Source organism: Zonotrichia albicollis, chromosome 2, assembly GCF_047830755.1.
Source record: "Zonotrichia albicollis isolate bZonAlb1 chromosome 2, bZonAlb1.hap1, whole genome shotgun sequence".
Lineage (NCBI taxonomy): Eukaryota > Metazoa > Chordata > Aves > Passeriformes > Passerellidae > Zonotrichia > Zonotrichia albicollis.
This window is the reverse complement of record NC_133820.1, coordinates 1,883,554-1,907,591: the sequence shown is the minus strand read 5'-3', so window position 1 is coordinate 1,907,591 and position 24,038 is coordinate 1,883,554. Positions and strand designations below refer to the sequence as shown.

The following is a 24,038-nucleotide window of genomic DNA, read 5'->3' as shown; positions in this document are numbered from 1 at the left end:
AGAAAGGTGTAAGGTGGAGGCAGTCACAAAGAACAGCACAGGTGCTCACAAAGATGAGAAAGCGTGGTTCTGAATTTAAAATCCTTGTGTCAAGACTGGTCTATTTCACCAGTAGCTCACACTCAGTGAATCATTAAGGTTTTGTGCATCACCTCGATCTATAAAATGAGGATCATATTTGTCACTGTGCTGTTGCAATGACAAGGTCATCTGTAGGTATAGTTTGATGTTAAATCAAGCATGGCCACAACTCTTGGAAGGAGTAAAATGATGAGTTTGGTATTAAAAAGCCCAAAACCAAACAAGAAACTAAACCAAACTCCTTTCTAGGAAGTAAAGTTTTTGAAAGACAGGAGAACTCCTTTTTCCAAGCCACTTTTCATCAGCAAGCGTGGTCTGACCTTAGCCTCAAGTGACAGAGAGAGGGGAGAGCTGCAGCCGCAGCCGCTGCCGTGTGCCTTCGCTCGATGCCAATGTTCACAGCGCTGGGCAGCGGGCACAGGTGCTGTGGGACAGATGCTGTGCCCGGGACAGCGCCGAGCCGGTTCCTGACTTTGCACGGACACACGAGTGCAGGATCTCCAAGCTGGCCCCTTCACAAAGCACCAGGCTGGGCTGCGTTTGCATTCAGTCCGGACTGTAGGTTCTCAAGGCTGCCTAACCTTTTTCTTCAGAGGTTTGTTGTTGTTTTGTTTTGGGGTGTTTTTTTTTTACCTCTGATCTTTTCTCTTTGTTCACACTAATTATGACCCATTAACTTGAAAAAAGAAAGAAGCAACAAACCCAAACACAACGCGCCACCCTCCCGGCGCGGGGGCGGCGGGCCTTCCCCCTCGGCGGCCCCGGGCGCTCGGCAGAGCGGGGGCCGGGCCCTCCCGCCTGCCGGGGCGCACACGGGGCTCCCCCATCTCCTCCGCCGCTGCCCCAGCCGCCCCCCGCCTCCGAGCGCGGCTCTCCCGGCCCGGCCCGCCCCGCCGGCAGCAGGGCAGGGGCGGGGGCGCGGAGCGGCGGCTCCTCCCCGGGGCGGAGGGACTCGCTCGCCGCCTCCCGCCTGCCGCCGCCGCCGGGACTCGGTGCCGGGCGGCTGCTGGCGGCGTCTCCCGTCCCGTCCCGTCCCGTCCGGTCCGGTCCCGGGGATGTCCGGCGGGGACAGCCGGCGGCGGGCCGGCCCCTCCTGGCACAGCACTTTCACTCGCTTCTTCTCCAGGAGCCCGCCCGGCGAGGGGGCGCCGAACAGGTACGCGGGGCTCGGGGGCGGCGCGGTGCCACCTGCGCGGCCGGGGGACACCGGAGGCCACGGGGGGCGCGGGGCTGAGCGGGGCCCCGGGCCGCGTTGCGACACTGCTGGGCGGCGGGGCAGCGGGAGGAAGCGAGCGTTGCCCGCGGGGAGCCCGCGCGTCCCGGGGGCGGCTCCTGAGACGGCGGCGGCTCCGGGGGAGCTGCGGAGCGGGCTGGGAGCGCGGCTGACAGCGGCTGCCACGGCCGGCAAGGGCGGGCTGTCCTGGGGCAGCGCTGCCGTGCGGGCACGGCTGCTGCTGGGTGCCGGGCAGGGGCACTCCGGGGCTCCCCGGAAGGTGCATCGAGCACCCCCCGCCCCGCCAGGCTCGGCAGAGCCCCGGTGGAACCTGCTGGGAATCGCGCACAGCCGCGGTCAGCGTCCTGTGGCCCGGGTCGTAGCCCCTTCCTCGGGGAGTGAAGGCAGGGCAGGGCTTTGAGGGCTTTGTTTGTTTGTCTTCCCTTTTCAGTTTTCACGCTGGAAGTTTTCTTTGGGACTGGTGTAAATCAGGCGCTAATGCAACATAAATATTACTGATGTGTTTAAGTCTCAATGCAAAATTTGTGGTTTATGGAAACTTCGTTATTAATAATTTTCTTAGCGCAGGGAGACTTTACAAGATGAAAAGATTTGGAAACTTCTTGTGTATGTGTTCCTCTTCCTTTTTTTTTTTTCTTTTTTTTCATTCTGGTGGCTGATTTCTGTCTGTAGCTAGGAAAGAAGCGCAGATCAGTTTCCTTCAGTTTCAGGCAGCCTCATTGTTGGCCCAAGTTAACGAGCGTATTTCTGTGGTGAAAAGGTGTTAACTGCCTGGGCCTTACTTCCTCAGGTGTAGTATTTATTCTTTGCTTTTAACATGTTGGTTTTAATCTGAGTCATTCTTGATATAGGGCATAGGTTTGTGTTAAAACTGACAGAGTAAATGCTGTTTAATCAAATAGATAGTGGCTATCGCAGTAGTTCTTTCAGTGAAAAGCTGTAGGATTGAGTTGCATATTCTCAGCAGTCATGGAAAATAGAAGAGCCTATTGCTCTTTTACACTGACGATCTTCAGCAGTCTCGTATATGCACCATGAGGATTTTTAACTTTGCGGGTTTTGTTTCACTGTAAGCATTTGACATGCCAGTACACCACCAAGAATCCACTGGTCTTTTATGAGCAGAAAACGTTGCTTTTTTAGAAGAAATTGGGAGCAAGGCTGCTGAATCAAGGCCATCTTTACAATTGCTGGAATAGCCTGGCTGTTTTGTCTGGTGGGGGTAGTTAAGATATGGGACAAGGCGAAGGTTTGGACCTGGAGAGGCAATGGGACAGGTTTCATGGGATGACGCCTTGCCAGCTCCCTCCAGCTGCGGGGTGGGATGAACAGAAAAGCCTGGCGGTCGCCTCGGTGAGGAGGAGAGCGCTGCCATTGAGCGGTTTGTGCACTGCGTGGCCGATCCGCAGGTAGCACTCATGGCAGACCTACTCCACTTAACTCGGGGCTGCGCTCTAATCTCCATCCCAATCGCAGTTTCATTTCCTGCAGTCAGGAGCCTTTTCTGTATTCGGAAGCTGGGATATTCCGCGCAGATATGCAAACCCTCGGCCTGGTTGTTGAGCTCCTCCCGGAGTTCGCTGCGGGGCTGTGGCCCTGACTCCTTCCCGCAGCCCTCGCCATCCCAAGGCCCATTTGGTATGTTAAGGAGCTTTTCCTTGTTGTGCCGGGCTGCGGCGTGGCACGTTCGTCAGGAATGCTGACGTTCCCGTATTTGGTTTCCAGTGGCAGCCTTGTTCGCAGATTAGCGTAATTGCATACATTAGCCAGCGCCGGGCTGGGATGAGTGCCGCAGGTTCCTCCTCGCGTTCATTCAGCGGGCTCGGCCGGGCAGCAGGATGGAACAAAGCCCGAGTGCGGGGAGGGGGCACCAGGGCTGCCCTGGGTGCTTGGTGTGAAGGTAAGGAGTGTGTGGGCGAGCTGGGGAATGCAGCTCTTGTAAAGGGCTGGGAGAAATGTACGCGCCGGCATGGAATCCCCTCCAGGTTATCGGTGGGATATATGTTGGAACCAGACCAAGTTTATATATGTGTATTAAAGTTTTCTGTGGAGGTGTTTTGCTTACTGATGGGTTTCAAAAAAGTAGAAGACCTGAGCAGAGGGGGAGCAGTATATCATCACGTAGACCCTGTGTGCCCCTACTGACCTCTGCAGACATGCATCACACTTGGTGCCTCTGCAGAATGTGATGGTTTCCTAAGTTATAAAAGCATGCAGGAATAAGCCTCTGTCCATCCAAAAGTCATTCTCTGTCTGTTCCTGCAAATTAGGCAGTGGTGGGTGGCTGGAAGCTGCCAGCTTTCCTTCCCCCATGGGCAGAGCTCCCCTCTTGCTCCAGACCCTGCTCAGATTTACCTGTAAAAACCACAAGAACACCAAAACCCAAACCTACCGTGACCCTGGTTTAAAATAGGAGTAAGGGGATGGGGGGGGATAGGTACATAGTTTGTTAATCAGTGTCTTAGCCTCTTCTGAGAACCTCATTTGACAAAAAGTTTGTGTTAATAACTGGCCCTTACAGCAGTTTGTAGCTCTGATGAACATGAGACTCACTGGAGGCTTGCTGGCTTGCTTGCTTGCTTGTGGAAAAATTAAGCTGCACAGGTTAGTTTTAAGTTTTGTGGCAGCAAAAAGCACAGCACATGCCTTAGGAGTTCACTTGGCTTTTACATAAAATGTAGCCAAATGGAAAGCGTCTCCTACCCAGCGCTTTCCTGCTGCTTAAGTGTGTTCTTCAGAGTTGGGGCTGCTTTGAATGGCTTCAGTGCTCTTCACCCCATGTCTGTATCATTGGCTTCCATCAAAGGCCGTCATTATCCTGTACTGGACTATGTGCTATTTTCAATAATACACATTTGGTTATTGGTTACCACAGTGTTTGTCCTGGAGCAATCCAAATCCCCAGGGTGACAAAACCCAATTGCATTTTCACTGTTGTAATAGGAGTTTTATAATTTTTAACTTTTTTTTTTTTTACTAATGCATGTATTTTTAGTCCATCTGGAAGAGACAACAGCTTTTTACACTGTAAGTCTACACTGTGGATTCTTTCAGAAATATGTGGCTTCTGTGGCCGAGCAATTGTTATTTTGCAAATAAATGTGACCTCTCAGGGGGGTGTGACACTTTTTACTGAGGTACCATCAAAATGTCCTTTGAAATATGGGTGCATTTTATTGGATATTCTGAGTGGTGTTTTGCAGGTTCATTTCAGATTTCTCTTTTTCTCTCCAAGCACTGTTGGCTGGTCACAGAACTACCAGTGCAAGTTTGGTTTGTCAGGATATTTTGTCTGCAGTGCTGGAGTATACCTGAGACACCAAAAATGGAGGAGCAACCTTTTATCTGGTTTAGAAGGATTTTGGGGGGCTGATTTGTTTGCTGGGATTTTTTGGGGGGCTGAGGTTGTTGTTCCATTCATCCATTAGTATCTTACTGAGAGCTTTCAGAGATGGAGAACTTTGTTTATTCTGCCTGAGGAGAGATTAGAGAGCCTTTTTCTTCCTTTGGGACTGCCAGTCATTGTTCCTGTTTACAAAGAACATGTATTTTTGTAGTTGTAAAAACTGCATTTGAGGGACTGCTGGAAATTGATGGAAAAGAGAGTAATAAATTTCAAACCTAGTGCTTCTGAAATTGCTGCCTCCTGGCTGGGTTTGATTCAGATGCCATTGGCATCTTTGAAGAAATCCATTATCTGCTGGAAACATCAGTCTCTGCTTTCTAGTAATGAACCTTTTACTTTCAAAAGCCAGAGCAGGATTCTTTGTGTTGTTGTTAAAATCTAGCTTATTTATGAGTCTGCATGAGGGATTGTGGAACCAGCAAGGGCAATACTCCAACCATATAGAAGAATTCAAATTAGACTTGCCTAAGTAAGGTGCATTATGAAAATTTTCTGTACATTTGTTAATTTGGGGGTTCTTTCTTCTTTTTTGCTTCCTAGATTTTTCTGTTATGGCTTCCATTGCAGGATAATTCCAAATAGTGTGCAAGGCCCTGGTTCAGCAGGGTACCAGAGGGGTTGCCTGTAATTAAGCAGGTAAATAATCCTGTGCACTGCAGTGGGACTGCCTGCCTGATCAGAGCTCGTACTTGGGTGTCTGTGGGACTGAGACCAGGAGGAGCAGGGCCAGCAGCTGTGTGTGTGTGTGTGAGAGACATTTCCTGAAGGAAATGTTACTAGAGCCTTCATTAGAATAGAGCAGCTCCTTGGAAGAAACAAAGCAACGTTTTTTCCACTATTTTAAATGTTAACAGCATTCTCTCTCCCTTTCCAGTTATTGGCATAAGGGCCAGAGTTAATGCAGAAATATTTCCAAAACAGCTACAAGTCTGTGGTTTTAAGGAAGAGTTTTGCAAAGATCAGAACTCCTTGGACTTCTCCTCTAGTGAACAAAAGGCTCCCAGGTGGAAAAAAATTAAGATTCTGAAACATGTTGCTGTGGGGATTGTATTTCTAATTATTGTAAGTTCTTGAAAGGGTGGAAACCCAGCTCCTGCTTTTAATTTCTGAGGGGCTTTTGGATTTTATACAGTTCAGGTAGTATATGCTATTATACTTGCTAACAGTAGCCCAGCACTGGGTTGCTCAGGCTTTAACTCAGTTCTTCTGGTGTATTAATTTTCACTTCTCATATAATTTTTATCCGTTCTAACTGGCTTTGCAGTATCACTTTTGAAGACTTAAGGTCGGAAATGTTGCCTTCCTCGCTCATTTCACTTTCCCATATCAGTTTCCAGACACAAGACATAGTCTCCAGTAGTGTTGTTACCGTGATTTCATGACTTGCCTTATTTTGAAATAGAATGTTGTTTTTCTGAATGTTCCACTGCTTTTTAAGTTGATAAAATATTTTTCCTTCTGCTTAAGGAGGTCTTGAGACCTAAGTGTGTAAACACCTTGGGGATCTGCACTTCACCTACAGTGTTGTGTTGGGAAAAAATGTAGGAAGAAGTTATTTCTTGTGAGCACATGAACAGAAAAGGCAGGAAGAATTAGAGTGATAACATCCTTTTATTTTAATCATCAGTTACAGGCTGCAAATTTGGCCATAGAACTTATTTTGGTAGGAATGGAAGATGTATGCCTTCAAAATGAAAGAGGGAACTTTGGTGTCTGTAGGATGCTTCGTGGTATATGTTTTGTGGGCAAAGATGGGAGTTCTGGAGAGTGCATTCTTGAGTTCTGGAGAGTATTTTCTTGAAATAGCCCCTCTGTACCTCTACCAAAAGCTTTTTCCTCCAGCCTGACTAGAAGAGCTTGCTGCACTTTGCTGGTGACACCAGTCTCTCTTGCTTGTTTTTTCTGTAGTGATTGTCCTTAATGAATCTTTTTTAAATTCTGGTATGCTCTGTTTATCAGAACACCAGTTGCTGCTGCTTTAAAGCTACCCTGGATTACTTTTTTTTAATATCTCCTATTTTTATGCTATTTTTTTAGTACCACTGTCAATCCCCCACACCACAAACATGCCCTTTGCAAACAGTTCTATTCCCCATTAAATTTAACCTTAATAAATGGTTTGTAAATCTGTTTGTGATGTTGTACCAAGTGTTTGTGTTGGTGACCAGTAACATATCTATGTCATGAGAATGCTGGGAACTGTCTGACCAGTCAGGCTGGCAAAGAGGGAGCAGATCCCAGAGCAGTGTTGGTTTCTGTGCCTGACAGATGCCAGAAGGAAAACCTTGATGTAATCTGGTGTAATCACACTGCCCAACAGAGTAAGCTCTGCTCAGAAACATTTATATTTCTTTCTCCTGCCTTTGTAGGGCTGTTCAGTTCCCTCACATGAAAAACAGATTAAGTTATTTAGCAAGGGTCATCATATTTATATCTCTTAGTTCTAGCCTTTAAACTTAAAGGTACATATTCGGTGTAATGACATGGTTTGGTTCTTGAATTATTTTCATGTAAACTTTCACTGTAAAACATGCCCTATCTGTGATTTTTCGGATGTATTTATTTTCCATGATAGTTCTGGTTGCTTGTTTTAGTCTTCATTTAGTACTAGCATACTTTGTGTAGCTGATATAAACCATGCAACACAGCGCTGCTATTGCAGAATGTGAGGCTGACCCAGCTTTGCTGCACAAGCAAAGAACAGTATGTAAATCAGCAGCAGAAACAGGTCTGAGAGGAAAAATTGTTTCAGTTAAAACAATCTAAATTGCTTATTGCTGTCTGTAATCAAACCAGTTTCGAAATGAGGGTAGTTAAATTGAATATAATACATTTTGTGTATTTCAACACTTACATTAATCAGCAATTGTAACACTTCTTCTGCCTAAGTTCCTGCTTTCTCCTCCTGGCTCCTTTTTCTCCTTCCTTATCTTTCTCTGCTTTCTTTTCCTTTTCCTCTGTTTCTCTTCTGTATTTTTTTTTAATGAAATAGCAGCTTTGCTTTCCTTTGACCCTCTAATTTCAAACTCAATAAATTGTTTTTATAATTACCATTTGTCTTAATGTCTTCAGTTCATCTCCCCTATGTGTATGGCCTAAGCTTAAGCACAGAAGCAGCAGCCAGAAACTTCACATTCAAATTTCTGTGCAAAATTCTCCCTCTCTCTTTAATACAAACCCCAACAGCCTTGCCAGAGACTAGAGGCAGATTTTTGTCACTGCTGCTGATATTTGGTTTCTCAAGAAGTGTGTCAGCCTGGGAATCTTGCTGAGAAGTTCACTGGAAATTTCTCATTTCTGGGCTTTTCAGAAAAAGGCAATATTGTGGTTTTGGGGGGAGGGAAACAGAGAAAAGACCTTTAAACCCATTTAATTCTTTGGGGTATTTTTCTTCTAAAATGCTAGCAGTTTTATTTTCTGTTAAATACTAATATATTTTAGCTGACACTTGATGCACAAGCCAATTTTTTTCCTCCAGTTGATTTCCTCATATCTTGTTGCCACCGAGCTTTACAGGAATATTTTCCTTTCAGGTAATTTAACAAATTGTTACTGTACCTTTGCTCATATTCCTCAAGGTACGTGCTGGGAGTTTGCCTCTTAAAAAATGGACTTTTTAGATTAGGTTCTGATAGTTCTCCTGGCTGCACAGCACACAAATGGCTTCACAAGTGTGATGATAGTGCCTAGAGGAAGGTGTTTCCCTTTAAAGTCTATTTTATTTAGTTGGATTAAGGGAGGAGGATAGAAAAATTGATTTACAAAGTCTGCCAGGAGACCTGAGAAGTTAATAACCATGGGATTGATTGTAACATCGCTGAAAGAAGGGAATTGTCAAGTGCAGTTTTGTTTATGAGATTACAGCTTCCTTGACAAGCTGCTGAAATTTCATCCTTAAATGCTTAAGACTTTGCACTGATGCCCCACTTAAAATATTTGCAAGTGCAATAACAGCAGGCTAAAGCTCAACATAGAGGGGATTGTAAAAAAAACAGACATAAATCATCTTGTACTTGATCTGTTTGAAGAAAATGAAAAGGATGTATCTTTGAATCAATTTAATATCTTCACATATAATTTAAAAGAGGAAAAACAGTAGCATGTGAAGTTTGCAGATGATTTGAGTGAAGAGTATGGAAATCACCATGTAGATGACATTGGAAACAAACTAAGTTACCGTGGTTGGCAGCCAGTTCAACACGAGCTGCCAAAGTGGTGGCTCAGAGAAGAAAACAGGATTGTTGGGTGTATAAACAACAAACCACGTGTACTCTGTGGACGCTTTGGTTACTGCAGCACCAAGTCCAGTTTTGGTGTCCATGGTTTATCATGAGAAAGATGCTGGCACACTGAAAAGGGCTCTGAAGAGATCTCCAGAACAATTTGATGTCTGGAAAAACTCCCTCACAGACTAAAGTGAAGTAGCTCAGTGGCATTTAGTTTAGAAATGACAATGTTAAACTTTGAGGAGTGACTCTGCCTCAAGGAATGTAACTGGAAGGGAAATCAGATTGAAGTGCTTTATGTTATAGTAGACCTGTGGCTTCAAGGGGTTATTTGAATCTGAGACCTTTATAATCTCACATAGATGCAGATTGATTGAGAGATGAGACTTGAGTAGCTAAGCCTCATAAGTAGTGAATTTAGTAGTAGCTTACATGGGAAAGGTCTTATTTACAGATGTGGTAATTTTCCCAAAGTTTGTTGGTTTTCAACCAAGGCTCATAACCTCTTGGCATGTATTAAAGGCTTGATGCAGGTCTCCCTTGGTGAAATGGCATAATCCAGATTATGCAGGAGGCCAGCTGCAGTAATCATAAGGGTCTGTATGGCAAGCAGGGTAACTGGTGCATATATATATATATATATATGTATGTATGTATATATATAAATTTAAAAGTCTGAATTTTTTGCAGTCATCTTTTTAATTCCCACTCGGAAACTGGGACAAAGAAATTAACCAATACTAAGCAACCTATGTCTCTTTGCAGTTTTATAATAAAAATTTCATTACTACTACTGGTTTGTGGATATGGTGTGAGAATTCCTGTAATGTGCTGGAACCTCATCGAGGTCTTGCACATCTATATTTGATGGTGTTATTAGACATGTGGATTTCCACTCATTTACATTCTTCATGGAGGCTCTTGCACAAATGGATTTTTAAGTACTAGGTGATGAAATTCTTGTTTCAGTGTTTCTCCATTGAAATATCTTTCTGGGAGGTCAGCACTGCACGTGTAACTGTTGGCACAAAGTAAAGTTGGAAAGAAGTGATGAGATCAGAACCACATGAGGTGTATTTCCCAGAGAGAGATGTTAGGTTTGTTCAGACAGAAAGGAGAGGCAGAGCTCAGGAGCTGTAATTACACCCCAGAATGCTGAAATAAAGAAAGTAAACCTAAAAGACATCTTTGAGGTTGGGCATTGCTTATTCTCTTACCATTACAGGTCTCACATTAAATGGTTCCTGAGTCAATCTGAGAGGAGCAGTTAAAAGCAAACAGTGCCAGCCTTATGTGGTAGCAGGGTGGGTTTGGCTGCTCGGAGTCATCTGTCCCCAAGAGAGAGGAGATGGCAAAATGCTGGAGCGCTCACCTGGCTGGTTCCATGTGGCTGCATGAAAAATAAGTGCTGGAGCTGCTGCATTGGGAGAGATTTGGTTCAAAGCCCTGGGAGAAGTAAATCCACATGTCAGCATCCACAGGTGCTGTGGTGGTGCTGAACTGAGGTTCAGCTTTAGTCAGCTGTCCCCGTTTCCTTAAGGGAGTGCCCATTCATTTCCCCCTTCCCAAACAGCACCAGGCAGTCTCTGCCTTCTGCTCATAAAAGGAACCTAAAATATCTCAGTAATTACTTTCAGCTTGAAGAACTCTGCATGTGGTCAGTCTCATCCAAACTTGGGTGTTTGTGCTTTATTCCTTGTATGTTTCCTGTAGCTTGTTTTTTTTTATCTGTCACAACACATTCACAATCTGCTGCGTGCATAACATGGGTGGGGTGGATTAATAAAGGAAGAAGGGGATGGGCTTTTAATTTGCGAGTTCTGAGGGATTGTTATGAAGGACAAGGGTGCAGGAAGCAGACTTCTCACAAAATACAGAATGCTGTGAGGGCCTTTTGAAGATGTGATTGTTTGTAATTGTCTTGTTCTGTTTTTAGAGGCTGTTGCAAAAGACCTTGAAAGCTTGTACTTAAATATGCTCCATTAAATTGCCTTTTTTTTTTTTTTTTTTTTTTTTTTTGTTGCTGGCTGTAATCCCTCATGTAATCTCTCTTTGTGTGAGCAGCAATGCAGAATTTGAACATGTCTTACTCATAACAGTCTCTAACCTCTCTTTTCAAAGTGTAGTGATTAAAAACTTGGACCACAAACCTGCTTCTGCTTCAGACACCACCTGTCCAAGTAATACAGAAAGGTCAAAACAGAGGCAGCAGCAGAGGAACAAAAAGCAATAGAAAATGGCACAAAGAAAGGTTTGTTGAGATAGATACAAAAGATACCATTCTGTAACTTAAATTTAATCTTGATTATTTAGAGAATAAGAGTGATGCTAATCAGGTTAGGCATGCTGGCAAGACAGTAGAAAGAGCAGCAAGACAGCTGAGGAGAAGAAATCCCTCTAACTTTCCTCTAAACCTTCGCTAAAGATTAATCCATCTCTGTTGGATGCACTAATATGTAAGAGAAAAAGCAAGGTCTAGCAGAAATAGCAACAGAAGGGCAGTAGATTACATGTCTGAGAGGCTTGGGTTTGTAGAATTAATTGTGACAGTGTCTTTTTATTTAGTATTTCCATGCTTTTTTTTTTTCCTCCCTTTAAATCTATAAAATTAGAGTAGTATCTGTCTAAATATGTTAACAAGTGGTTGTGACAATTTGTAAGTGATTGCCTGGATAGGTAAGAAGCCCATGGAAGCAAGTTGGTAGAGATGTTTTCTTTCTTCCTAAGACCACGCTTTGCTCTTTGACTTCTTAAAAGCAAAGATGAGTCAATTGCTGGGTTAACAGAGGCCTGTTTCTGGGTGTATAATGTAATAACAGTAGTTTGTGAAGCACAGAGTTGAAGATTAATTCGTCTTCCTGACTGGACCAGTGTGAAGTGCTCTCCTGAGAGGGGGGTGGTTGAGCACAAGCCTAGCTTTAGATGGAGAAAACATTGGTGGTACCTGCCGTGGCAAAGTGCTCCAGGAAAACACGCTCCAGCTTTTCCACTGCTCTGGAAAAGCTTAAAACTCTGTGGAGCCAAACTTTATAAATACAGCTGTAACCCTAGGTCACAGTGATGCCATGGATGCAATGATGAGAAGAGGGAAAGCCCTAAAATTTGTAGGGAGCTGTTGTGGGGAATGCTAAGTTGCATTGTGTGAATTAAATGAGCAGTAACCAGCAGGGTCTCCAGGCCCAGGCTCTGAGTGTGGCCCAGCCCCTGTGTCTGTGGTGCTCACACTGGAAAAGGCAACCTTGCCTCTTTGAGAGAAACAAAACCATTTCATCCTAATCAACCCACACGGCCTTTGGGCAGCAGAGAAGCTTTTGTGCTGTAAAACTGAAACCATTTAGAGCTGGGCCCTGTCTAAGGGGAGAGGAGGTTCACCCCAAGCAGCCTCTGTGGGGATGTGAGGGGCAGTGGTTTGTCCTTCCTGTTCCTGCTGAGTGACATCTGTTGCCCCTTCACTGTGCTCTAAACTGGATCACAGGCTGGATTTCTCCTCTAGGAAGCTTCTGCCCACCTCTTGATTCTATTGACCAATGTCGCCCCACTGAGAGCCCTTCTTGGCTGAGTTAAGGATGTAGAGATAACTGAGGCTGAGGAGGAAGGAGCAGAGATTTCTAAAGCTGGTTTGCTGACAAAGTCAGCATGTTTGAGGAACTACACCCTAAAGCAAAAGGTTAAGGAATGTAGAAACACTAGAATATAAACCATGAAAGGGTGTGGGGAAATGCTTCCAGAGTTAGGGTTATTTTATAGTGGAAAGGAAAGTTTTGATACTTTTTTTTTACTTGTTGATTTTAAGATGCTTATCTGCTGAATTGCATTCTTTCAGTTTTGGTATGTATGCTATGGAATTTCTATGGCTAGCTAGAAGAAAGTAATTCAGACATGTATTTGAAATATAAATAAGAAGTAGGAAAATGAAAAAAGTTTTGGGGAAAAAAACCACATGATATAAAGGGAAGAATATGAGCAAAACAAAGTGATGCAATAATTCAACGCTGGTGTAAAGTATGCTGGCAGGACTTAATGAAAGCAAGGATCTCATTTGTGGAACCTCCTTATTCCACTCTTAAGTCCAGGAAATCTTAGTTCATGTCAAATGTATCAACATCAGGAAAAGCCACGTAGATCTGAGAAGGGTGTTTTGATTTTTAATTTGTTTTTTTTTTTTTTTTTAAACCAACAACAAAACAAAAACTAGGAGAGAGAAAATAAATTGTGTACAGAGAAACACTTTTATTAGTGTGCCAGAGCCCAGAGTGATTGTGACATCTCCTTCACGAAACACATTAGCAGCAGAAGAAATTAACAGGTCAGGATATTAATTCATCTGCTCTGTCTTCCAGGGAGGCAAAGAACAGCCAAGACTCTCAGTCTGATGCTGTCCCTGAAAAAGCATCTTTGTGTTTATGAATGCATTAAGAGAGATTACCTAAGGTGATGTGAAAGTACATGCTTTTCAACTTGGAGATGATCTCTAAATGGGAAGAAGAAGTTTTTATTTGATGCATCTGAAAAGATGTGAAAGATCTGGAAAAACTTGAAATGAAGAGAGTTGTACTGTCATTTTTGTTCAGGGAATGATGTTTCTGAGCAGCTGAGAAGGAAACTTACATTTAGTCAAAGTGGCTTTTGCATTTTCTCGGTATATCACTGTATATTGAATGTAGATGGCTAATCTGGAATAGGAAGAAAACCTTTCATTTTGGGAGTCTTACTGACATGTGCTTACCTGTGGTTTACATTCAGGAGCAGTAGGAGTACAGCAGCATCTTAATTCCTTCTCCAAATCCTGGCAGAATATCACCAAACTGCTAATAATTGGTTTTTTTATTTAAAGAGCTTTCAATTCTTCTCTTTACATGAGTTCAGAAATGAGGGCTTGTGCATTTTTCAATAGCAAAGTTAAATGTTTAAGACTGATGAAGAAGGATATTCAAAGGGATTATTAATTAACTGAAATACTTACTCGTATGATATGTTAGCATGAAGTTATTTTACTTCATGTAGTGGCACACAATGCAGGAACTGATGTCTATCATTAACATCACCTAATGTTTTCCTTGATAATGTATTAGTTTTTAAATTGGTTGTAGCATAAAGGTTTTTATTTAAATGTTCTCTGCTGGATTGTGTGTAAGCATTGTCCTGAGAACGGGGGCTGAGGGCAGGGAGTTGGTTCCCTTCATTCCAAAGATGAACTCTCAATAAAATTTGAATGAATTTAGTGAATTTCCCATAAGAACACGTGTGATTTTGGCCTTCTGACTTTTGAAATAGAACAGCAGGCATTGCCTTGTTAATAAATACATACCTGTAGTTCCCTTTCTCAAATTCTTTCTGCATTTGCATGGCCCATTGGGGCATGTTCAGTGGAGAATTGTTCAATGTGGTGGCTGTGATTTGGGATGGTTCTGCCCCCCAGCAGTGCATTCCTCTTGCTCACAGGCCTCAGAATGGGCCAGCTGTGCCAGGTGCTCCTGTGGCAATGAATGCTGCTGTGGTAGGTCATTGTTCAATTACAGTTGAAAAATAATACACAGGCATGGAAATTTGTTATTTTTCAGTTCAAAGAGCTGAAATGCTGTGTGCTGTTTCTGAGTGCTTGAGCTCAAAAACCTCTGTATGAGGTGAAAAAGTCATTGTGGTTCTGTCTTCAGCTTTTTGGGTCTTGGTTTTTTCAGTTACAATATCTGCAGAGTATGTACTACTGTTTTGGAAAATGTGCTTTTCTGTCCTTTCTTGTGTTTAAATTAAATATTTGGCTCTTGAGAGAGAGGATTTGAATAATGCAAGTACTCAGCGTTACAAAATATTTTTGTTTTTCAGTTCTGAAAACAAAGGGAGCGCAGCCATAAATTCAAAGAGCAGCCAAAAGGAGAGCACAACTCTGCCTGCACTTTTGAAGGTAAGATTTTTATTGACTTATATTTATTTTAGGTAAAACCTGTCCCCTCTGCTTGTGACTATTTGTTCGAGTTTTGATGTTGGATGCACTCCTGGATGTTGGATGCAGTGTGGCACTGATTGCCATAGTGTGGGTTAGGGTCCACTATGCCAGGGTTCTAATGGACATGCTGAAGACAGAAAACTATTTGTGCTTCACATTCCTTAAACAAATTCCACGTATTTACGTACAGGAAAGAACTGGGACTTCAGTGCAAGTTTGCCAGTGAAGAAGAAAACTAATATTTGTATCAAACCATGTTTTCAGGCATTGCTCTAAAGTACCATTTCTGTATAATTTATGAATATCTAACCAGCAAATCTGTGCTTGCCTGAAGGCCTGCTGGTTGGCAGCCAGAGCACTGCAAGATCTTTGTGCTGAGATTTGTCTGTACGTCGGGTGCTCCTCAGCAGTTACCCGTGTTAATCATGCTTGTCTTGTCCTGTAAGAGTTGTACTGCAAGAAAAGGACATGTTCCTCTGCCATCAGGGCTTTCTCCTGTGGCACCAGACACACCTCTAAAGTTGTGCTTAGATTCAGCCAAATACCATAACTAACTATGTACAGGACAGGTGATAACTGCTGTCACATCTTGCCTTGCACTGAGCTGTTCTAGTGATCCACTCACTAAGCAATTTTGCTTGAATTTTTGTTCCTTTTCTGACTTGTCTCAGTGCAGTGCAGATAATATCATGGCTGCTTCCCCAAAAGGGGCTTGGCTAGTCTGCCAGATTTATTTGTAGGCTTCTTAGCACACTTAATCTGAGATTTCTATCCCATGTTGCATTTGTTGAGCACTCATGGTGCATGGAAAAGGAAGTGCTCACCTTCTGTAGGGCCCACAGTCCCTGTGTATTTGCACCCTCAGTATCCAGGGACCATTTGTTTGGGCTTCACCAAAGCTGGATGCTTTGCATTTGCCTCTATAAGGACCCCAGCAGGGTTATTTGCCCAATAAAATTCCATTTTTGACTGGTTTGTCTACAGCAAGGTTGGAAACAATGTTTGTTCAGAAGCTGGGGGATCCAAGCCAACTCTGTCAGTTCAGAGCTCCTGGAAAATGCCACTGCATGGCTTCCTATTACCATAAATCATTGATGTTATGCCTTGGAATGCAGGCAGAAAGGTTTCTGATAAACCAGACAAGACTCTAGCTACTGTAATAGAAGAAAATTTTCTCAGTTTAAAAAAAATCTCATTTTTCTGTGTCCTGTCAGTGAAAAATTCCAAACCAGATTTTCTTTTGGAGGAGGGTCCACCCCAGGACAGGGCTGAGGAAGGGGAAGCATTCAGGATTCAGCACTAGGAGTTGCTTAAAAGGAAGTAAGAACAGGGCTACGGCTCAAGGAAGAAGCAGGATGTGTAGGTGGAGGAAAGCAAGCATAGCAAGTTGAAGTTACCTAAGAGTATTTCTTTCTTGCCAAAAACTAAATCTGATTAATTTTTTTTTTAATTTAAAAAAGCCACAATTCTGAATCTTTCCTGCTGAATCTGTTTCAGTAGTCTTCTACTCAGAACTCATGTTTTTATCACACTGTACTAAAAGCTGGTGCCAAAATTAGTGCTGTAAAGTTTTTTTCCAACATATCTCATCTCCTTTTTTTCTTGCCATAACCTTTTATTTAATTATATTGTTTCAGACCTATGTTAAAAAGCCTAAAACCGTGACATTATCTTAGAAATAATGCCTGGTGTTTGTATAGGCTTTAGGAAGAAGGTGTGGTTTTCATACTAGCAGAATGTGCTGGCTCTTCAGCTGTACTGAGAGCTTCCTGTCTAACTTTCCTCTTTCTTAAGCTGATCAAAAACCTTGTGATACACTTGAGCAGTTTCATGTGCAGAGTAGCGAGTACTTTGAGCAGTCTAACTTTTTATCTTGTGTGCACAGAAATTACAACTAAATAGTAAAAACTTACTCAGAGGAAGTCGAGAAAGTATTGGTTTTCTGATGTTCCATCCACCAAATTTTCTGCAGAAAATATTTTTTCTGTTTTTTTTTTCTCACTGCTGTCTCCAGTACCCTTGAAATTTGGTAGCATCACACTGGCCAAAATAAACTGTCCTCTGCAAAAACCACCAGACTGTGCTTGAGCAGTTGGAGGGAACTGATGCTTTCTTAATTGTGGTGTTGGGATAATCTTAAGAGTCTTTTCCAGCCTAAATGATTCTATGAGAGGTGTGATCTGTGTTATTAAAAGCTGCTTCAGGTTTTTTCATCCAATCATCAAGGTTACTGTAGGCTGACCAAAAAAAATGTTATGGAAAGTGGTTTTTTGTGAAGAATGTCTGAATCTATACTTGGATCAGTTCTGGGCTGGTTTCCAAGCATGTCCACGTCTCTGAGCCGTGCTTCTACCTGAGCATTTCAGGTGGATGGTAACTAAAAGTGAACCCGTGTTGTGTCTGTGTTAGCTGTCACCAAGTTAATGAGCCATCCTGTTTCTGATAGACTTCCATGCTGTGATTTTGTATATTCATTGGCCATCTCAGCAGGAGGCCAGGGGCGAAATAGCAGAGGAGCTGCAAGTCTCTGATTTAGCAGCAAAGGTCGAATGTCTAAATTATAACTGACTGGGTGAGTGGAGCTGGCAATTGTGCTGAGCTTTGGTGGTTCTTTGACTCTTCTGAGCACTTTAGACACCACTTCTGTACTTTACCCCTGTTATTTTTTCCATACAGAGAAATATTTAGCTCGTAAAGGAGGGAAAGATATTTTAATATGCACCTTTTGAAAATATTAAGCCTGATTTTTCTGTGCGCCAAGGGGGGCTTTATCAGTCATCACTTGATCACTTTCGAGAAAGTATTACTGAAATGTATTTGCTGTGTCTGTTAATTGATTGCAGAAAGTATGCCACCCCCTCCCAATATTTATTTACAGATTTTGCTATGCTCCTGTTCCTTTGAATCAGGGCTGTAAAGGGTGTCCTTTCTGAGTAAACGCTCCGTTTGAGCAGCGATTGCTGAACAGATGGTTGTGTGCACGTAAACAGCTCTCGAACCTCATGTTTAGTGTGCTAAGTGTCTGCACTACAGAGTGTCCAGTGCACATTGGTGTATCATTAACCTCACTTTTAGTGCTACAGGGACTTTGTTTTCAAAGGGAATATTGTAACAATGCTCCCTGAAAAAGGGTTTAATGGTCACTGGGTAGCTTTCCTGTAGCAGTGCATGGAGAAAATAGCCCATTCTTCCATAAGCCATTAGGAAGGAATTCTTTAGCATCTCAACACAGAAACCACCATGTGGGCTGTGTCAGGCAAAAGTTCCAAAAAATAAGTGCAAATTTGATACACCAAATGTATAATTTATGTAATTTATGTGACAGTATTTCAGTAGCATCAAGCATTCCATCATTTGGCCCATAGGCTCCAGCCTGAATTAACCTGAGACAGTCTCAACCTTCATAGAAAACTCAGGGCAGAAAGTACAGCAGAGATTATCAAGTCTGCTCCTGTGCCCCAAGGTGAGATCTCTGTATCTATGTCATCCCTGATAAAAGTTTGTCTGACTCGTTCTCAAAGACCTCCAGGGATGGAGATCTCTTAAGATCTCTCCAACCTCATCAGACAACTGTTCTACCAATTTCATAGACCTTATAATTAAAAACCCTTTTTCTTAACATGCCATCTAAAGCTTCTGTGCTACAAATTAAACCTGTACCTAATTGTCCTCTGACAAGTACTCCTGTACACTGTGAACATGGAAAACAGAGATTATTCTGTAGCTCTGCTTTCTCACATGAATTTCATTTCAAGGTAACATAAAGATGGCTGTATTTAAGCAGGAGACATGATATTAAATTTTGATGGCAGGGACTGCAATTATGTGATAAGATGGAGCCAGCTTCTTTTAGGAGTTGCAACGGGTACAAGTTGGAACATGGGAAATTCCAGTCACCTATATGAATTTATTTCTTTGGGTTTTTTTTGGTTTTTTTGTTTGGTTTTTTTTTCCCTTTACTGTAAAAATGGTCACATATTGGAACAGTTTGCCCAAGTGAGTTGCAGAATCTTTATGCTTGGAAATACTCAAAACAAAGCTGGATGAACCAGAGCTGCTTTGTGCAGGAGCACAGACTGCATGACCTCCCCAACCACATTCCTTTCAGCCTAATTTGTGCTGTAATTCTCCGTCACCAATTTTTTCATCCAGTGTGCCAGTTTACACAAGACTTGTTTAGAAATCCCATGAACTTGCTGGATATAGGTTGCTGTTCCTACTGAATGTCCCTTATTCTGACTATAGTTTTAAGTTTTAGAAAAAAGTTAGAAATCAAAATTAAACCTAAAGTCTTAGTTAACTGCATACATTTTTCCATATAGCATGGGGTGGGGATTTATATTGTCATGGTTCTATGTTACATTGATTTTATTTCAAAAATCTCATAATTTTAAATTTCATCACTAATTATCTAAGTAATGTCCACTCAGGGTGTCTGTGAATTCCTGCTAAATTCCTGACTTAATAAGTAGAAATCAGAGAGAGGGATGCTTTTTCTTTTGGTAGTCAAGGGAGATGGGCTATTGCTGCCAGCCATGAATTTTTTAAAAACCTGAGGGTTACTTTTTAAAAGTCTTGCTGTCACTGTTCACAGCAGCAAATGAAAGATAAAACAAAAATTGTTTTGGAGTTTGTACCATCAATATTTCTCTTGTGAAAGCTGAAAGCAGATATTTTTTTCCTCAGCCATGATGTAGACTTTTGTTGAAATGGAATTTTATAGGTGGTACCTTTTAGTTTCCCAGGATACTTTGTTAAATTGATGGTTGATGTTAACAGCTGAATGTCTTGAGGGGGATGTTTCAAGATCGACCCATCTAAAGTTCTGGTAAATTCCCTTGCAGTATTGAAGATTTTTAGAAAGAATGATCTTGAAACGTGCTTCCCTCTCTACTACTTTTGTTCTTCAAAGAAGGGATCATGAGGAAACTTTGTTTCAGGATGGGTGGGGGGAAAAAAGTTTTATATCTTGGTCTGTTTAACTCAGAAAACCAGCAGACAATAAAGCGGAAGTGTAGTGCCAGGTGCTATAATCTGCCAATAGAATGTATGTGCAGGTGGAAGTCACACTGTCTTATCCCTTTCCCAGTGTACTGTCACCTTCTCCTTTGAAAAGGTAAATTTCACCTTTTTTTTTTAATCTCCAGCTTCAAGAAATTGTCAAATAAAAGAGAACAAAAATTGTTTAATGTTTGTGAAAACATATTTATTAAAAGGCAGTGGAATTGTAGTACTGGAGGAGTTTGGGGGAAAGAACAGAAGTAAAACAGACAATTTGATTCTGTTCTCTCTGGCTCTACAGTAGCCCTTGTAGTAATGAGGTGATGGTTGCATACTCAGAAGTGAGTACCAGTTCTTAATCTTCAATCAGAGCTTTAAAATAATTCAATGAGACAATTCAGAAGGGAAAATTTTCAAGCAGCTCTTCAAATGGTGTGAAGAGAAACTTTTAAATTAAAAAGTTAATTTGGTCATTCTAGAGACTGTCACTGAGTTTAAAATTCTCTGTGAAGGTGACCCAGCAGAAACTTTATTTCAAATTGTACCTTCTTTTTTCTACCTTTTCATTTGAAATGTTCACCCCGACCACTTTATCTGTTGTTCTCCTCAGGGAATGTATCTCTGGATACTTCCTCAGATTTTAGGAGAATATTATAGAGTTTCAGAGAATGCTTGTTTCATCTTTTCTTTCCTCATCTGACAAATTAAATGGTCATTAATGACTCCTTGCTGTTTCAAGAATTCAAATGGATAAACAAATTTTCAAAATCCCAGTGCTGAACTTTGAACAGATGCTGTTGTCTTTCCAAATGTTAAATAGTCATTGACTTTAAATAGGTTTATTTTTAAAAATGCAAAACTGATACAGTTTAACTAAATGTCTCTTCCTGTTGTTAATTTTTACTCCTGATTATGGTGATGCCATGATTTCATTAGTTTTCTAGTTACTTTTGTCTTCCGGCGTTGCCATGACCTGATTTTTTGCATCTCAAACCAAGCAGAGAAATGAGGATGTGGAAGGAAAACTTCACAGTATTAAAAAACCAAAATATTCAGGTTAATTGGGTATTTGTAGAGCTACTGAGTTCATAACTTTAACTTAAATTCCCCCAAAACCCCAAGTCACTCTTTGTTTCTTTTGAGGGGTTTTTGCTTTTTCTCATTAGTTAAAAGGTGAGTTTTAGGAAAGACTAAATAGTTTTTTACAATGGTGGACTTCCCTTACATCTTCTACACCACCACTTGAATTACTGGCTTAAATAGGAAAAACCCACTTTACCCATGTGTTTTTTCAATCCATTTGGCTCATGACCATTAGCAACAGTGGACTTTTAGGGGTTCCTATTGTGCATTTCACTATCTGATAGTACTTTAGCCTGAATTTTTCTTAATGCCATTCTAATTTCCGTAGAAAAGCTTTGTTCTTCATCTGTGTCTCACTGTGTCCAGTAGTTTTTCTTTAGGCTTCCATATGTATTGCCTCCTGTTGGTTGCACAAGCCTAAAAGATTTTCCTCACGGTACTTGAAAGAACAAAATATTATTTCACATGTGGATTTAAGGCACTTCAGTGTGCCCCACTCACTGAGAAAGAGTGGGAGACTACACCAAAGATGCTTTAACTTCCCAGAAAAAGAAAATCTGTTGAAAAACCTGCACTGTGGGGATGAACTATCCTGCCACCAGCCCCAGCTCTATCGCTGTGGATTTTGCTTAGCACACAGAATTTATATACTGTGTCCGTGTTCAGACTGAATGAGATGCTCATAATTGTTAAATGAAATGCAGCCATCTCAGTGGTGTTGAAAGGTCAAAGCCAAGGCTAGGAACAAGATTAATTTTCCTGTTCTATATGTGGCAATGCCTACATGTGCTACTTTGTGCACCCAGCACTTGAGCCCGAAGCTGTTAATTAATTTCTAAATGCCAGCAAACAGAAACTCAGGAGTAGTGCCGTGGCCCGTTCTCACATCAGGGTGTTGGGGTTAAATGACTTGTTGGAAGTCCCTGGGGTGAATTAGTGATGATCCTCCCTTTCTGATGGCAGGCCATCTTCTCCCACAAGTGCAGGGGACATGAGGTGGTAGCAGGTGTCTGTGCAGGAGGCAGGATGTGCTCTGAGTGCCGCAGGACAAGGCGGCCTGAGAGGTCCCTGCACGGCTCTCTGCAGTTTCTGCTTGGTAATGAGCATTCATTCATGGGGAGGGAAATCCCAAATGTCTGGCAGTTGTGGCTGCAAGCTAACGCTTTGTTCACAGAGATCTGTGTTTTAATGCTGGTAATGCTTTCATTTCCCTTGTTAGGGCAATAAAAGAGATTGTAGTTTTGGCAGACAGATGTAGCCCTTGCTGATTGAGAACCTCTGGCAATTCCAGCTTCAGCCACCCAGCTGCTGAGAAAAGATGCTTTACAAGGGTGGTCACAAGATGCTTTACAAGGGTGCCTACCTCCTGCTGGGCAGGAGGTGAGGAAAACTGAGGTAACCTGGCAGGTTAGCCTCCCCAGGGTGATGCTGTGACATCTCAGGGGTTGTTCAGCTGGGCCTGCCTGCTGAGGTAGAGCTGGCCAAGGGCGGGTGTCCGTGCTGCGGCCTGGAGTGGATTACAGCCTGAAAAGGATAAATCAGCTGGCATAACTATCCTGCCAGCCTGGAGAGGATGATTCAGCTGGGATAACTATCCTGCCTGGGACATGGCATGGGGGCTTGTCCCCTGAGCCCCAGCTGGCAGGTTTCAGCGCAGCAAAGTGGGAGCACAGTGCCCAGACACAGGGTCACTTATTGCTGCAGTCTCCTCTGTCACCTGGTCGAAGTCATAATCTTGTTTCACAGTCTGCCACACCAGCCTGGTTGCATGTGAGGGCACAGGCCCATAGGATAATTCAGGTTGAAGGGACCCCAGAGTGTCATCCAGTCCAGCCTCAGTTCAGCTACAAGGTCAGGCGAGGTCACGCAGGGCTTGCTCAGTGAAACTCGGAGGAACGAGTTGCCAAAGGACTAAAAGCTAATTAAAGCTTCATGAAGCATGTCACAAGCAGGAAAGCTCACAGAGAGTGGGAAAGGGGAGGCAAGGGGAAGACTGATGACAGTTCATACCAAGAGGAGCAGAAAGACAGCACTATAGCAGGTAGGTTTCCATCCAGAAACCAGTTTTCTTGGTGAACCGGAGAAACTATTTGGACTGCTGTGACATTGTTAGAGGACTTTTTAAATTCATTTTTCTTTGAATGATGACATGAAGTGTAGGTAAAACAAGAGTCACTGATATTCCTGCAATGTTGTGAATATCAAACTGCTCAAGCTTAATTGTGACAGGGAATCAAATGCTCTGTCAAGTTTGCTAGAGGCTCTGACTGTTGACAACTGATGGGATGTACCATAGAATGGATTACTTTATAGAAAACCTACATCCTTAGCTTTTTTTTTCCTGAGTGCTCACTAGGGGCTTCTGTCAGAGGCAGACTGGGAGAGAGGCATGGGGAATGCTCAGTGAAAGTTTCTGTGGTGCTGGCTTGTGGAATTGCCACCGTGCTGCGTGTTCAGCAGGCGCTGGTGCCTGAAGGCTCCTGCTGTGCTAGAGGCTTGCTGGCTCTCGTAAGGGAAGATCATGTGCTTTTGTCTCAGCCATTTGAATATGGCACCATCTTAAAATACCAACTTCAAAATCTGCAGCAGGAGCAGTGCTGTTTATATAATGCTTCAGACTTTGAATTGAGATTTTGTGTGCAAATGGTGAAATACCAATAGCTCAAGCTGTCTGTTATGGCAAAGTGGAGCAGGAGGGAGAATATATGGAAAGTAGGATTGATTATATTGAAGGGAAGAAAGAAGGATTTGCATAGTTTCTGTGTTAAGACTTCATATCCACATATATCTTCAAATAAGCACGGTGTAAATGTTCTCTGTGGCTTTTTTTCATGCAAGACGCTGTTTATGGTTAAAGGTATGGAAGGACCCTTTCATATTAAAGCTTCCTGTTCTTTTGATTTACCAAAAGTTAAGTAAAGAAAGGAAGATTAAAGAGGAAGGAAATTCTAAATAGATTTCTGTTTCTGGAAGCAGAGACTACAAAACAGCTTTTCAAGCAGGGCATAAATTATGCTTACAAATAAGCAGCACAGTCTTTACAAGTGTTATGTCTCAGAGCTG

General features: G+C 42.5%; 1 protein-coding gene across 4 annotated transcripts in view; it reads left to right on the top strand.

The window, feature by feature from the left end:
• The first annotated feature begins 1,016 nt into the window (after positions 1–1,016).
• CRYBG3 (crystallin beta-gamma domain containing 3) overlaps positions 1,017–24,038 on the top strand; it is an 85,916-nt gene continuing 62,894 nt past the window's right edge. For 3 of the 4 annotated variants that reach the window (XR_012577665.1, XR_012577667.1, XM_014273463.3), the window contains exons 1-2: positions 1,017–1,237; positions 14,771–14,849. Coding sequence is in view for 1 of the 4 variants with exons in the window: in XM_014273463.3 (XP_014128938.2) it covers positions 1,137–1,237; positions 14,771–14,849 (180 nt within the window). In the remaining 3 variants the exon portion in view is untranslated. Of the gene's footprint in view, positions 1,238–3,061; positions 3,216–14,770; positions 14,850–24,038 lie in introns of those variants that run through there. The other variant, XM_074531335.1, reaches the window with a different exon arrangement.